Source organism: Sorex araneus, chromosome 4, assembly GCF_027595985.1.
Source record: "Sorex araneus isolate mSorAra2 chromosome 4, mSorAra2.pri, whole genome shotgun sequence".
NCBI lineage: Eukaryota > Metazoa > Chordata > Mammalia > Eulipotyphla > Soricidae > Sorex > Sorex araneus.
The window spans coordinates 173,292,992-173,308,100 of record NC_073305.1 but is presented as its reverse complement, the minus strand read 5'-3'; the positions used below and the strand labels follow the sequence as shown (position 1 = coordinate 173,308,100).

The 15,109-nt window shown below is 37.5% G+C and overlaps 1 protein-coding gene across 1 annotated transcript in view; it reads right to left on the bottom strand.

The window, feature by feature from the left end:
* Nucleotides 1–15,109, bottom strand: part of ADGB (androglobin) — a 182,455-nt gene that overhangs the window by 99,945 nt on the left and 67,401 nt on the right. The window contains 3 exon segments of the mRNA XM_055136319.1: nucleotides 1,930–2,020; nucleotides 6,980–7,154; nucleotides 12,882–12,943. Of these exon segments, the coding sequence (XP_054992294.1) occupies nucleotides 1,930–2,020; nucleotides 6,980–7,154; nucleotides 12,882–12,943 (328 nt within the window).

Sequence of the window (15,109 nt, the reverse complement as noted above, 5' to 3'; positions counted from 1 at the left end):
AGCAAATCAATGAGCAACAGGATGACAGTGCTGCAGTGCTACAGGAAATTTAAAAACATGAAAGGAAATCAAGGTAAGCTATGTTCTTTATCTTGAGTAAGGAAGAAAGAGGAACAAATAGCTATGGAAAGTGAGAGTGCAGGAAATCACGATACCTCATACCCATTCTGTTCAAGATAAGAGACTGAATACAAATGTATCCTTCTCACCCCTCTCATACCACTGCGCTTCCAACAACATTTTTTAAAAGTAGAATTAGCCGAACAAGAGTACCAAGGCTAGAACTCCAATGCCTTCCTTCGAAGAAGCTACGTATACATTGGTGATCAAGTCTCACAACGCAAAGAGGCCCACAATCCCATAAAATGAAATGAGGACTTGCAGAATTGGTGATGGTACCCAGACACCTTTTCAAAAAGAAGTTGAAGGCAGCTGCTAGGGAAAACCAGGCTGTAGGCAGAGCTGCAGAAAAGGCAGGTAAGCTAATTATGAACTCACTACGGAGCAACTGACTCCACATTTCCCCTCAAGCCAAATTTCCAAGTAGCCCTGCCGTGCAGTTTTAAAATCAAAGGATGCACATGAGGAGGGGGCGGGGAGGGAAGCAGGAATCAGGGCAGAATTTCAAACGCCAAATATTCTCTGGACACCAGGAAGCTGGGGAATCACGAAAACCAGCAAAATTGTCTGCAGCAGAGGAAGGGGGCAATTCCTTCCCCCTCTTGCCAACAACTGACATCAGGACTTCTAAACATACACTTCTAGTTCATCTCTGCAAAACCAGGTCTTTGGGCTACAGCTATAGAATCTGGCATACTGTATATACGCCAGAGTGAATGCTCCAGTGTTAGAAACGGATCGTGTAATGGAAATTATCACACTCTGCCGTAGGTATTTACTTTCATATTCAGCTTCCTCCTAAGCTGATAACTAGGTGGGGCAGGATGTGTTTCCTCTTTGTACCGTCAAGAGAAGTAGAAGAACTTGCAGCCCCAGTCTGCTCAAGGATGCCAGGGGTGAAAAAAAGAGCCCAGGTGAAAGGCTGAAACCACGGACTCATGTCTTGCCGTTTGGGACACTAGAAATTCTGAGACCAGCGTGTCGAGAGGGTCATGTTCCAGCAGGGGCCTCTCTTTGTGGTTCTTGAGACACCCCCTTCTCTGTGTCTCCACAGGACTCTTAGTTCATGGAAGGGGAAAGAGGAACAAATTCTTCGGAGTTTTCTGAGGCTGGCACTGTTTCCATGCCCGCGTTCATCCATACCACGTCTTCAGTCCCCATTTCAAAGTCTAGCCACACTCTTCGAGAGCATAGAATCTTCATTCTCAGCAATGAAAAGAAAGGATTAAGTGATGCCTTTTCAGCAGGCCTGATTGTTGGGGGGAAGTCCCAAACAATAATAGTGAGTTCTCTATTGAAATATTGAATGTATTCAAAGTATAGAGAATAAAATGAAGATCATTAGCTACTCAGGTGAGGGCTGGGTGGCAGGGGGGTATATTGGGGTTCTTGCTGGTGGAACATGTGCACTGGTGAAGGGATGAGGGTTCAATCATTATATGACTGAGACTTAAACCTGAAAGCTTTGTATTTTTTTCTCACAGTGATTCAATATAATAAAACTAAATTAAAAAAAAAAGTCTAGCCACACTGACATTAGAGGTTAAATGTGAATTACAGGGGAGAAAGCAATCAGTTTAGGGCATACACACTAAAGGAGCAAAATTGATTAAATGAAAGATCAGTGGAATTACAAGTCACACAAGTTCACAAAAGCAGCCATAGATTCAATATATAGATTTTGAGCCCCCAACACACAATTACTATTCTTTAAAGTGTACCAATTTAGTGTTAATTTTACATAAAAAACTCACAAAATATATTTTTTATAGTAAGAGTCAGTGGTGGGAAAGAATGTTATATACTCACGTTTCTTTTGGAATTGTAAATGGAGTCATTCTATAATTCAGAAATGGACTTGATATTTCAAGATATTGTTCAGGCTTCTTTATTATGATTTCTAAAAAGACATAGGCAGTGTGATGTGCTTTTAAAATTTCTGTGATTACATGCAGAACACTTGATGCAACATTGATTTAATTAGTTTACCAAGAAAATTTCAACATAAGTAGGACTATACCAGAATTTTTGTTTAAAATAGTTTCAAAAATCATACCAAATCCTAGATTTCATTAGTCTACTTTAACATTGATTTTCAAATTTAATAGAAATAATGACATCTTTTCCTCCATCTCTCTCAGAGAGCCCGGCAAACTTCTGAGAGTATCCCGCCTGCACGGCAGAGCCTGGCAAGCTACACATGGAGTATTCTATATGCCAAAAACAGTAACAAGTCTCACAATGGAGACATTAGTGGTGCCGGCTCGAGCAAATCAATGAACAATGGGATAACAGTGCAGTGCAATGCTAATTGCATCTTAGGACATAACAGCTTATAAAGTTATTTTCCATTATAAAGTCATTGCAATTTCAGGTACAGGAATGGATTTCTACCAAATATTTTATTGCGAACGTGTTCTCATAGCTATACCAATTATTCTCAAGATATGAAGGACAAAGAACAGAAGATGAATTAAGGCAAATGTTAAGGAAATAATAAACCATGTAATAAAGCAAATTTCATGAGTAGGAAAGAAAGTTATGATTTGGGAATTCTCCAAAGTATCTGAAACTGATCTAGAAGCAAAGCTTTCAGTAGGTAAGGAACACATCCCATGCACTAGCACAGTTAATCCCAACATTAAACATCAGGGATGACTGTTTTAATGAAATATTCTGCAACCATGAAGGAATGTCCATCGGAGGGAGGAAATTGGATGCTAAGGCTACTAAGTACACAAGACTTCCCCAGGCTTGTTCTGTGGTAATATCCAAAATAAATGTTTACACTTCCTAATAATTTCCATTTTATATACTAAACCTAATAAAAGAAAGATCACTATATGGTGAACCTGTAGCCAGGGCGTGACAAATTCAGAATCCTAACAATTTTTAGGACTTTTTAAATTTTTAAAGTCCCCAATCCTAAAAAATCCTAAAAATCCTAAGATTTCTCCTGAAGATCATAAAAGAGCCATCACTTACATAAATTACACAACCACCACCAGAAGCAAAATCAGAAAATATGTGTATGTTCAATTTTTCTCTTCTCATTTAGTGATTCTTGATGTTCCAAGTGAACACATATTTAAAGTATGAATTTATGTATTTAACTGAAATAAAAACTAAAAGTAGAAGTATATTTTCCTTTTCAAGTGATACCAATGTACTGATCCGTAGTTTAAGAAAGTAAAAGAGAATCAGAAATAAATCTCTCCGGAAGAGAGCAACACAGAGCAACATGCCACAGAGACGCCTTTGGATCCTGCACTGGGCTGTCTAACCAAGGGAACCCGGAAGGGGTTGGGAGAGTCCTTCCCCCACCCCCGTCATCCCCAACAGAGTCTCAGCAGCAAAAATCCTCCAGGACTCAATTGCCATCATGCTCAGTGGCTGATTTCCACAGGTTTGGATCAGCCTCACCCATGAGTCAATCTGCTGAAACACCCAACTATTTGGGACTTGTGACTGAAATCTCCAAACTTGCACAGAGTTGGGAATGGGTGAGCTTCCCCATCTCCCTGTGCTTCCAGCAGTCTGTCAGTCACACCCACCAGCTACCTCTGATACTGTCTAAGCTCATTAATGGCCATGATCTAGAGACTCATGGAAATCACTTGGAAGAGAGAAACACAAAAGCACCACACCATAGAGATGCCTCTGGACCCCAAAGTCACCATCAAGTTAGAAAAAGTTAAATTTACCTCAGCCATATCACCATGTTTCATATTCTAGTATTCTTGGAGTGACACCTCATACTCCACACCCCTGATGTACCCGGACAAGAGCTTAAAGGCTCCCTCGTGAAATGCAACAATCTTCACACACTTTCCTCTAAGGAAACTTTTTGGGATCATTTTTAGTGGATTATTCATAACAAGCAATACAAAATAAATTATTTAAGTTCAGATTTGGGGTCAGGCTTTGGGGGTTGGGGTGGAAACATTTGAAATATGGTGGTGATAATGGTGTTGGAATATTCAATGGAATAAATTGTCATGTAAAATAAAATTAAATTTAAAAAAATAGGATATTAAAGAGGATGGAGGAGGTCTGAAGAGAGATTTAAGTGGGGGAATTGTTTGTTTTGCACTGTGGCAAATTACTGGTCTATTGTGGCACCAGGCACTATTCCTGAGTATGCCCAGGAGTACATCTAGGTAGAATCAAACACCAACATCCCCAAAACTAATAGAAGGAGGAGAATGAGAAGGAGGAGGAGGAGGAAAGGAGAAGGAAGAGGGAAGAAGGAAGGAATAAAGGAATGAAGGAAATAATGAGGGAGAGAGGCAAGGAAGAAGGGAGGAAGGGAGGTAAGGAGGGAGGAAGGGAAGGTAGGAAGGAAAAGAGGGAGGGAACATTGGTAACCCAACATTCTGTAACCCAACACACTGGTTGAAATTTTATTCCACTGTAGAAACTCAATGTAAAGAATGGACACACCTTGTCAAGCATGAAGGGGTTGAGGAAGGCAGGCCTAAATAAAAATTAACTTTCACATTTCTCCTCATCATCAAAACCAGATATTTATTTAATTCTTTTTTTTTCTGACTGGATTAAACATGTACTGGAGACATTTTTGCCACCAGCTGTACTGTCTAAATCAATGTGGGCAGGAGGATAACTGTGATGCAAATTACATAGTTACAGTTGTTACTATTGTTATATTTTTAATGTGTAATTTATAGTTGTAAGTAGGAGGGAAAGAGCAGATATGTGTTCAAATCTATGCCACTATGGCATAGAGTTAAGATTCAGAGTGACACTGTGAGTAGAATATGACTGGATAAGCCACCTGCAAGGAAGGGCCAACAACACAAATGGATAACAATGGCCCCAGAGAACACAGTATGAGGAAAAAAACAAGACAGATGGAGAGGGACAGACACAGAATGACTGCATTCAGTTGTAGGATATAAAAAAGAACATAATATGAGACTAATACCCAAGGACAGTAGAAACAAGGGCCAAGAGGATAGGTCCATGTTTGGAAGCCTGCCTCACATGCTGGGGGAGAAGGCAATTGGGATAGAGAAGGAACCACTAGGACAAGATAGTTAGAAATGATCGCTTGGTATAAAACTGCGGGCTGAAAGTAGGTAAAGGAACAAACATGATGACCTCTCAATACCTGCACCGCAAACCATAATGCCCAAAGAGAGAGAGAGAGGAAAAAAAAAGTACCTGCCAAAGGGGCAAGTGGGGAAGTGGTGGGGGAGAAACTGGGGACATTGGTGGTGGGAAATGTACACTGGTGGAGGATTGGGTGATGGAACATTGCATGACTGAAACCCAACCATGAAAAGCTTTGTAACTTTGTATCTCCAAGTTCCAGTGAAAAATGAATAAATAAATAAAATCAATCTTTGAGCTGAGGGTAAAAACATAAAGAGACAAGAGTAGTTCAGAGGACCAGACACTTAAAGCATAAATACAAGCTTCACGGGGTATCGACCATTGAAATTAGCTCTAGCTTGTCGATTGTGACTTTGCCTTCAGCTTTCATTCAGGACACAGTCACGAAATGCAATAACTTGTAGTACATGATACAGGGCTACTGAGTCATATAAGGAGGGAGGTTGGGGGGTGTGGAAGAAAAGGCTTAAGAAAAGACAAGAAGAGTGAATGCAAAAGTAAGGAAATAAAAACAAAACACAAAACAAATGATTGCTTTGAATTAGAGTGTTAATACTTTTTGAAATTACACACACATAAAAGTACACACACACAGACACACACAAAGCACTCCAGCTATTTCTCATCCTTAATTAAAAAATGCAAGTGCCAAATCAGTTATGGAAAGATGATTACATTAAATAAACAAATTATGAGTTATTCTTCTTTGCCTTAATTATTTCCATTATTCATTTAAATATTATTAGTAGCAATGTAATTATTAGTATTAATTATTATAGTTATCAGTAATTTGAATAAATATTAACAATTTGTATTAATATAAGTATTAATAAGTTCTGGTTGTTAATAATAAAATAATTGTTAAGATGAATAATGGCTATTCATTTTTTCTTTCACCATCTTACATCAAACTTAATGACAATGAAAACAGGAAGAACAAATATTTGTAGAGAAACAATTGAAGAAAACTTATATACGAAATGTGAGGAATCTCGATGTGAACACTGAACCGTGAGGATAAGAGGAAGATGGCACCAGCTCCTCTGCCCTAATCTCAGACCAGGAAGCCTAGTGTTGTCTGTTTGCATCTGCCACTGAGTGTGTGGCTGATAGACAATAGGAAATAAAAGCCAGTCCAGGACAGAAATTATTTTTCCTATAAAAGTTTCAAATAAAACCAAGTTTACTGAGTATGTCCTGTAGGGTACCTTAGGGAGATTTTCATATTAAAAATTCACTCTAGTGGCTTGACACATGCTATTTCAGTTTTTATTTCATTTGCTGTGAATTCCTTTTCCATCACAATAATAACAGTTTCATCACCCAATTCCATCATCCATAACCTTGATGCATCTGGTCAGTACAGAAGTGAACCAAACTGTTAAGTTTTGGTGGAGGAGCAGAATTTCTTTCTTAATTAATTAATGAGGTAATCATTTGGATAAAAATGTAATGCAGACTTTAGATATAATTGGGTGATTTGCTGTGATACACATTGCTCATTACACATGAAACTATTAGACTTAGTTTAAATAATTGTTTTAATTGAATTGCTGTGAGATACAGTTACAAAGCCTTCATGATGGAGTTTCAGTCATACAATGATCGAACATCCATCCCTCCACCAGTGTGCATTTTCCACCACCAATGTCCCCAGTATGCCTCCTGTCACCCTAAAATAAGTATTTACTAGTTAAAAATTGTCCAACAACATGAGCCATACCTTGAGCTTCATCTGTTATAACAGTTTCTTTCTTTTGGCGAAAGAGTTTCCAGGCAGGTACTTGAGATGGCTTTGGGGGTGGAATAAGAGGACAGGATCGAGTTCTAGTCAACAGCACAGGATGGCTATAGGTGTGGGAAAACCCATATTCTCTAAGCTTCTCAGCAGAACTGGCCTAAAAGGTGGAAATAAAATATAAAAGATTGTTATAAGGTCTCAATACATTTAAAATGATGTTTGACCTTGTAAGAGTTCCATTCCCTCTATATAGATCATCATCATCAGCCCGTTGATTGTCAACTTTCTCCAGTGGTCTCAGTTATGTCTCCATTCATCCTAGCCCTGAGACTTTGGAAGCCTCTCTTTACTCGTCCTTCCCAATGGTGCTGCATTGGAGGTTCTTTCAGGGTCAAGGGAATGAGATCCATCATTGTTACTGGTTTTGTCATATGAGTATGCCACGGGGAGCTTGCCAGGCTCTCACATGCAGGCAGTAAACTCTCGGTAGCTTGCCAGGTTCCCCGAGAGGGAGAAGTAGGCTATAAATATGTAAATGTTAAATATATTCTTAAATATTTATATATATATTTAAAGAAGGAAGTTCTGTTATCACTATTCTAAATAAGAGAAAGACATTACTGTATAAAATCATTTATAGATGTAGAGGCTAGAGTGATAGAGTGATACATCAGGTAGGGTGCTTGCCTTGAGTGAGGCCAATCAAGGTTTGATTCCTGACAACCCATATGGTCCCCTGAGCACTGCAAAGAATCATTCATGAGCTCAGAGCCAGAAGTAAGCCATGAGCATCACTGGGGTGATTCAGTAATAACCAATTTTTTTTTTTAAGAAAAGAAAATCACTCATAGGAGGAGCACATGAACAGCCATGATCCAGAGACACAAATGAATCTCAGAACAGAGCAGCTCACTGCAGAGATGTCTCTGGACCTTGTGCCAGGCTGATTTCACCAGGGTTCCTCAGATGGGGGCAGGTGTTGTCCCTCTGCTTGTTCCAAGTGAACCCTGGTGGCCACAAACCTCCTGAAACCAATCACCTCCACTCTCATGGCCAATCTTCGTCCCAAGCCCCCCGACACAAGAGAATGAATCCGCTGAAAAACCCAGGTATGGGGGACCAGTGGCTGAAAACTCCAGCTGACCCTTCCCATCTCCTCACCCTTCCCGGGTCCTGGTTGCCACGCCCACAAACTGCCTTGGGTACCATTTAAGCGCATCAACAGCCATGATCCAGGGACTCACGAACGAATCTCAGAGCACAACAGCTCACTGCAGAGATGTCTCTGGACCCCAATTATTTAAAAGTTTAGAATTCCAGGAATGCATGCCACTTTTGTGGGCACTCAATATCGCATACATTCTTTTTTTACTTTTTAATTGAATCACTGTGAGATAGACCCTTACAGGCATCTCGTACTATTCAGTGGGAGGGTGTAATGGTGATGGGATTGGTGTTGAAATGTTGAATGCAATCAATTATTGTGAACAACTTTCTGAAAATAAAATTTAATTTTTGGAAAAAAAGAGAGAAAATAGCATAAGGGCAAAACCCTTAAAAGTTGAACACAAGACCAAAGAGATGGAGGAGATAAAATGCTTGCTTGCATATATCTGACCCAGTTTCATTCCACAGCACTGAGCACCATCAGGGATCACTCCCGATCACAGAGCTAAGAACAGACCTAAAGTTCCGCTAGATATGACCCCAAAACAAAAAAAGTTGAACACACAATCATAAAGAGAAGTTTAGTGGTTATAAGGGGCTAGAGAAGAGGGAAGTGGGAAGGTATAGCTTGGTCAAAAAGAAAAAATTTCCAGTTGCAAAATCAGTAGTAAGTAATGAGGATCTTATTTACAGTAGAGTAAAAATCATTAACACTACCATATTACACGCACACATAAGAGTTTCAACACGTACTCATATATGTGTGAGGTGCTGGATGTGTGGATTTAAAAAATTAATTAGAAGTAAAATGTTTTTAGTTGTGTCTCTCATCAAAGATTAGATAATCATATATTTGAGGGTGTGTGCAAGGATATTCAACCCTATTCCATTGGTCTACAGCTCTGCCTTTGGTTCAAAAAATGGCCGAATAACTACTCCTATGTCTGTTTTTCTAGACAAAAGCACCACTGCCAGTTTGCACATTTTATTTTCTCTAGATCCATTTCTTTACAAAATCACAAAAGAGAACAGGAAGTCATTTTTCAGTTCTAAAAGTTCATTTTTCTACGACATTGCATCAAACACAACATATCAGTCACTCTTTTACAGATTTAAGTTCTAATGCAATGCTAAATGTGTAGCCTGTGATGGTTAGTTTTAATAGTAGTACTATTAAAAAGAAAATAGCTATTGCTCAGTGTGGCAGATCAATCAAAACATAACTAGCTTCCTTGTCTTTGTTTTCTTCCTCTCCCTTGAAAAGCTCACTCCCTCAGAGAAACGTCCTTAATATCACACTGGACAATGGAGAACAATGCACTCATTCCCAGAAGCCAGGGGCTGTCTTTTCCCGCCCAGACATAAGTTTCCCCATAATTAACATTCCCCCATATTCAAATCATGCAGTTCTCCTAAAGTCACTGCATTTGGGAACAGTTCAGAATAAGCTTTAAGCAGAAGTTTTAGTTGCTGATGGGTGATGGAAAGATGCAATAAAGAAAAAAATATTAAAGTTATGTGGAAATTCGTCATTTTTACAAAAAGGAACATTTTATACTCACAGTCAAGTTGAAATAATGGAAGGAAAGTGTAACTGTCAGTCCAAGAAAGTAAAAATTAGTTTTGTCAATATGGTTTTTCTTCCTAGGGATCTTGCATTATTGACTTTAGTAAAAATAACAACAACACTTAAAACTGCAAGTCTATGAAGCAAATTATGAATTAGGACCCTTAACCCACCTACCACAAACTACAGGGCAAAGTCACCTATTACAAAATCTAAAGCCAGCCTTGCTCTGTGACTGTTTCCCAAAGCTCAATTTGTATTTCAGTGTGACACAAAATAACAAGGAGTATTCAAGAGATAGCATATTATTTAGGCAGTGATTAATTAATAATTGTAATAATTAATCAAGAGTTGTAAGGTAGAGTAAATCAGTGCACTACTGCATCCAGGAATATCATTTAGAAGAGCTGAAAATAAGCAAAGCAAAAAAGAAGTTTTATTTGATTTCAGTTTTAAAATGCCTAATTTTAAAAGAGAAAAAGATCTTTCCTCTTACAGCGTTACATTCAGCCAACCTGGTTCAAAATTTGGAGCTGCCAGGAATGATCCCTGAGCACAGAACCAGGAATAAGCCCTGAACCCAGCCAGGTGTAGCCCCAATATATATTAAAAAAAACATAAAATATGGCATTCCCATTACATTCTGATATTTATCAGGTAAACTACTTCATCCTAACAGCTAATATGGAAAAAAATAATCAAGAGCTAAGACTGGGTATTCGTGATGTTCTTGTCAGTTTTATCCTTGAAGTCTATCTCTTAATTGATTTAGACACTGGGAGATTCTTCAGCCGATCAACTGCTTTAAACCATTTTCAAACTCCACCAGAAGTATTTAGAATATCTTGACTACTTCTATATCTCAAGAAACCACTAAATGCTTCTCCCATTGCAATTTGTTCAACCTTAAGTAGTTCCTTAACTTCAGTGGCTTCCCTTTGATTCTGGTCTTTGTAGCTTAAGTTTCTCTCTGCTTGCAGTACACTTCATTTATTTGTTCTTTAGGCTACAACATAAACATCTCAGTCCCTGGGAAAAAAACTTTATTCAATCATAAATAGCTTTTAAATCTTGTCAGTGTTTTCTCTACATTTACTGATATACCATGCAATTTTTGTTCTTCCTTTTATGGATGTAGGATGTTACAGAATTGATTTACATTCATTGAACTATCTTGTATATTTCCACAGTAAATTGCACTTGGCCATGAACTATGATTCTTTTAGTGTAGGGTTGAATTCAGTGAGCCAGTACTTCAAAAAAGGACTTTGTTCCAAAAAAGAACATTTTCCCCCCACATTTGGTTTTATGTTAACTGATGTTATATTATTTATATTATATTATTATATATGTTATAATATTTATATTAACTGATGTGCTTGGGCAAGAGGGTTCCCAGTATGAACATGAACTGTTGTGTTCCCAGGAAGATGCTCTATATTCTGCCTTCCTTTGCTTCAATCTGTGTTCAGATCACATTTCAGGTGAAAATATATTTTGAATATTCCCATATTCTTTTTCTTATGAAAACAATGATTCTCTAGACCTCCAGTCTATTTCAAGGACAGTTGTGTGTGTGAGTGTGTGTGACGTGTGCCTATGTGTCATATGTGTGTGTATGTGCCTATGTTTGTGTACACAAAACTGTCCTCTTGGCAGGAGATGACTCTGAGTACTGAATTTGAGCAATTCTCATGTATAAAAACATAGCTCTACACAAATTATGGCTTTTATCCCTCTGGAATACAAGATAACACCTAGTCCGGTGTTAATTAAACAAGTAAAATTTTTAAAAAAAGTCAAAGCGAAGACAGACAACTCTAGTCTTACCAAGAGTATTAATGATGGGAGAGGGCTAGAAATACACTTGAATTTAGCCATAACAATGCTTATTAACTTTGGATGTATAACATAAGACCTTTTTCTATATATATATTAATAATATAGAGAGAGATTACCTATTACCTATCTCCATTTTAAGAAGACTATTTCTGAAAAGAAAACCTTTCTATCTTCAAAGGAAGGAGAAGAGGAAGAATGGGTAGAGGAAGAAAAAAATATGTCCTTTGAGTAAATCTTCTCAAAGTAAATATAATACAGAGTAAAATTTAATAACCATCCCATTTGATTTTATGCATTTCAATCAAATCCCATTGTTTTTAATATTCAGCTGTTTCTAATTAACCAAATAAACAGTTATAAATAAGTACTCTATTGCCCCATCTGACCTTCTTATATACTAATGTAGTAGTTTTGGAACACATGGAATTCATGAAATAATGTTTCCCCATGGAATGATTTATTTAATGAGCTCCAAATGCAATAGTATATTTGTCTAAATAGGTTGAAGAGTAATATTGCATGCAACACTCTTTTCAGTGAAAGAGATAAATAATTTACTATGTCCAAGAACAAAAGATAAATGATCTGGAAAAGCTTTATCCACTCCGGAAAAGCCCACATTCTCTCTTGAACATGCACTACTCATCTCTGCTTTTTCCACTCTGAAGAAGCCCGTGCCCTCACTTGAACATGTTTTCTTCTCTTTTCTCCTCTTACATTTTTCTAAGTAAATTTCTCTGAACAAAAACTAGTTATGGGGCTGGAGTGACAACCCAGTGGGTAGGGTGTTTGCTCTGCACGTGGCTGACCTAGGTTCGATTCCCAGCATCCATATGGCCCCCCCAAGCACTGCCAGGAGTAATTCCTGAGTAACCCCTGTGTATAGCCGGGTGTGACCCAAAAAACAACAACAACAAAAACCTATTTATTTAAAAATATTTTTTGGGAAATCCAGGGGTATACCTAGAAAAATAAACAATTATATGTCAAAATATTTGCACTGCCTAGGTGTAAATATTTATGTATAGAAACTATCAATATTTTGGCTTTATTCCTTTTGCCTATCAATTGTAAGTTTCTGTAAGTTATTACATTTATAAGAAAAAAATCAATTAACTGGTTTGTCTTTTTTTATTTTAAGATATAAAGAGATCATAGCAGCTCTAAATGTTTAACCAGATCCGGGTGTGAGTTAATTTAAATCATCAGTGTTGAGAAAATCTATAGAAATATTATACAGGAATAGAATTATCATCAAATTATGGTATCACAGTAAGTAATATCGCATTTCCTGTCTAGCGTGCTTACCATATTCTCTAGTGCAAAGATCTTCTTTTCAAACAAATAGAGAGGTGTGCAGGTGGCATACACTGCCACATCAGGGGGCGGTGATACTGTAGAACCTATAACACCAAGCATAAATTGTATCACTGAACTTCTAGTTCCTAAGTTCCTATCAGTCAGTAGGTCCTCCCAGATAGTCCAAATTCCTTAATGAACTTATCCTTGCTAATTAAAAAAAAGATGAATAACTTTAAATGTATCCTATAAATGTTAAGAATCAAATATGTACTTATGCTGACTTATTAGTTTGCCTCCATAGTGGTTCATTTAATTACTTAAGAAACTATTCCATCACTGTGGATATGTAACTATGCATACTTTCTAGCTATCAGTCAACAGAATTTAGAATGATCTACGAGTGGTTGTGTTCAAAGGAATGATTTGAAAATTGAGACAACTATTAACTTTCATAGAATATTTTCAATTTAAGGAAGTCCAGGAGGCTCTTTAATTTCAAGAAGAAAACATGAACAAATGGACCTTTCCACAAAGAAGAAAACCATAACTTAGTTCGAAATACTTCATCTTTGTAGATTTTGCTTTAAAGCATGAGTTATTTGTTTATGTCTTTTTACATTTCTAAATTACCATATTTGATTCAGTCCACTTTTAATCTTTTGTGATCCTGACAACAATAGTGTTGGTCAATTAATTTTTCTCTCACCTTTATTTTTAAAAATTTCATTCTATTCCTTTAAAAATTCACACATGTAAATTGAAATGTACTAGACAATGTTACTTGAAAAATGTCTTTATAACCATAAAATATATAACTAGATATTCTTCTAAAAATTGCTCTGGAATGGATTAAGCTTATTACAAAGATACACAGACTTTATACAACAAAAATTTAAACTTTGTATGTTTTCATGGAGAGAGGCCTGAACTCAGTTTTACTCCATGGTCTCAAATCTGAACCACAATCTGAATCTTGAGATTGAATTAAACCATGAATATTTCTTTCTCACTCTTGCTTTTACTCTTGCTCTTACAGGCACTCTCTCCCAACTGGTGCTCAGAAAGTCCTAAGACTCTACCAGCAATTGACTCTCAGACAACCCCTGTCAGTTCAGAGCAAGCACCAGAGAACAAGATGCTCTTGCATTCCTGCAGTGCTAAGGACTCCCCAAGCATTCTGAGGTACTCAGGACCCTCCGAACTGCATCTGGTGATGCTCCGGGCGTCATGTGGTGTCTGGAATTGAACTCGGAAAATCCTACTTCAGCCCATTAGCTGTAAATTTTGCAGAGATGGCAGTATAGCTCATTCAACTCTCACAAAAAAGCCCAGATAAAAATTTAGTGATTTTCAAAAAAATAAAAAGATTGTAAGCCATTAGTCACTTGGGGAATGCTATGCCAACCCTTAAAAAAATCACTTAAAGTCATTGATAAGGATATATATATATATTTTTTGCTTTTTGGGTCACACCCAGCAATGCTCAGGGATTACTCTTGGCTCTGTGCTCAGGCAATACTCTTGATGGTGCTTGGGGGACCATATGGGATGCTGGGAATCGAATCCAGGTTGGCTGCGTGCAAGGCTCTACCTGCTGTGCTATCACTCCAGCCCCACAGGAGATAATTTTTAGTGAAGAATTAAAGATAGAATTAGTGACACGTTGTGGCTCTTTTTCCCTCTGAAGAAACCTGTGTTCTCTCGTGAACACATCTCTCTTTCTCTCCTTTCACATTTCTCTAAGTAAATTTCTTTAAATATATATGCTTCAGTAAAAAAGAGAAGATTAAATAAATTAGTAACAAGTTTCCTTAACAAGTTTCTGTCAAGAAAGAAATCACGGGGCTGGAGTGATAGCACAGCGGGTAGGGCGTTTGCCTTGCACGCGGCCAACCCGGGTTTGATTCCCAGCATCCCATATGGTCCCCTGAGTACGGCCAGGGGTAATTCCTGAGTGCAGAGCCAGGAGTGACCCCTGAGCATCGCTGCGTGTGACCCAAAAAACAAAAACAAAAGGAAAAAATCACAATTATCAATAAGTTCTCATGAAAACCATAATAAAAAATTAAGAAGGCAAGCAAAATAAGTCAGATAAAGCAGAATGTTGGAGGTAAATGGAGTGGTTTCAATCATTTTATATATATATATATTTTTTTTTCAATCATGATGTATGTTTTCTATAAATAATTAATATATAACTTATAAAGCAGAGAATATATACTAATATATTCTAT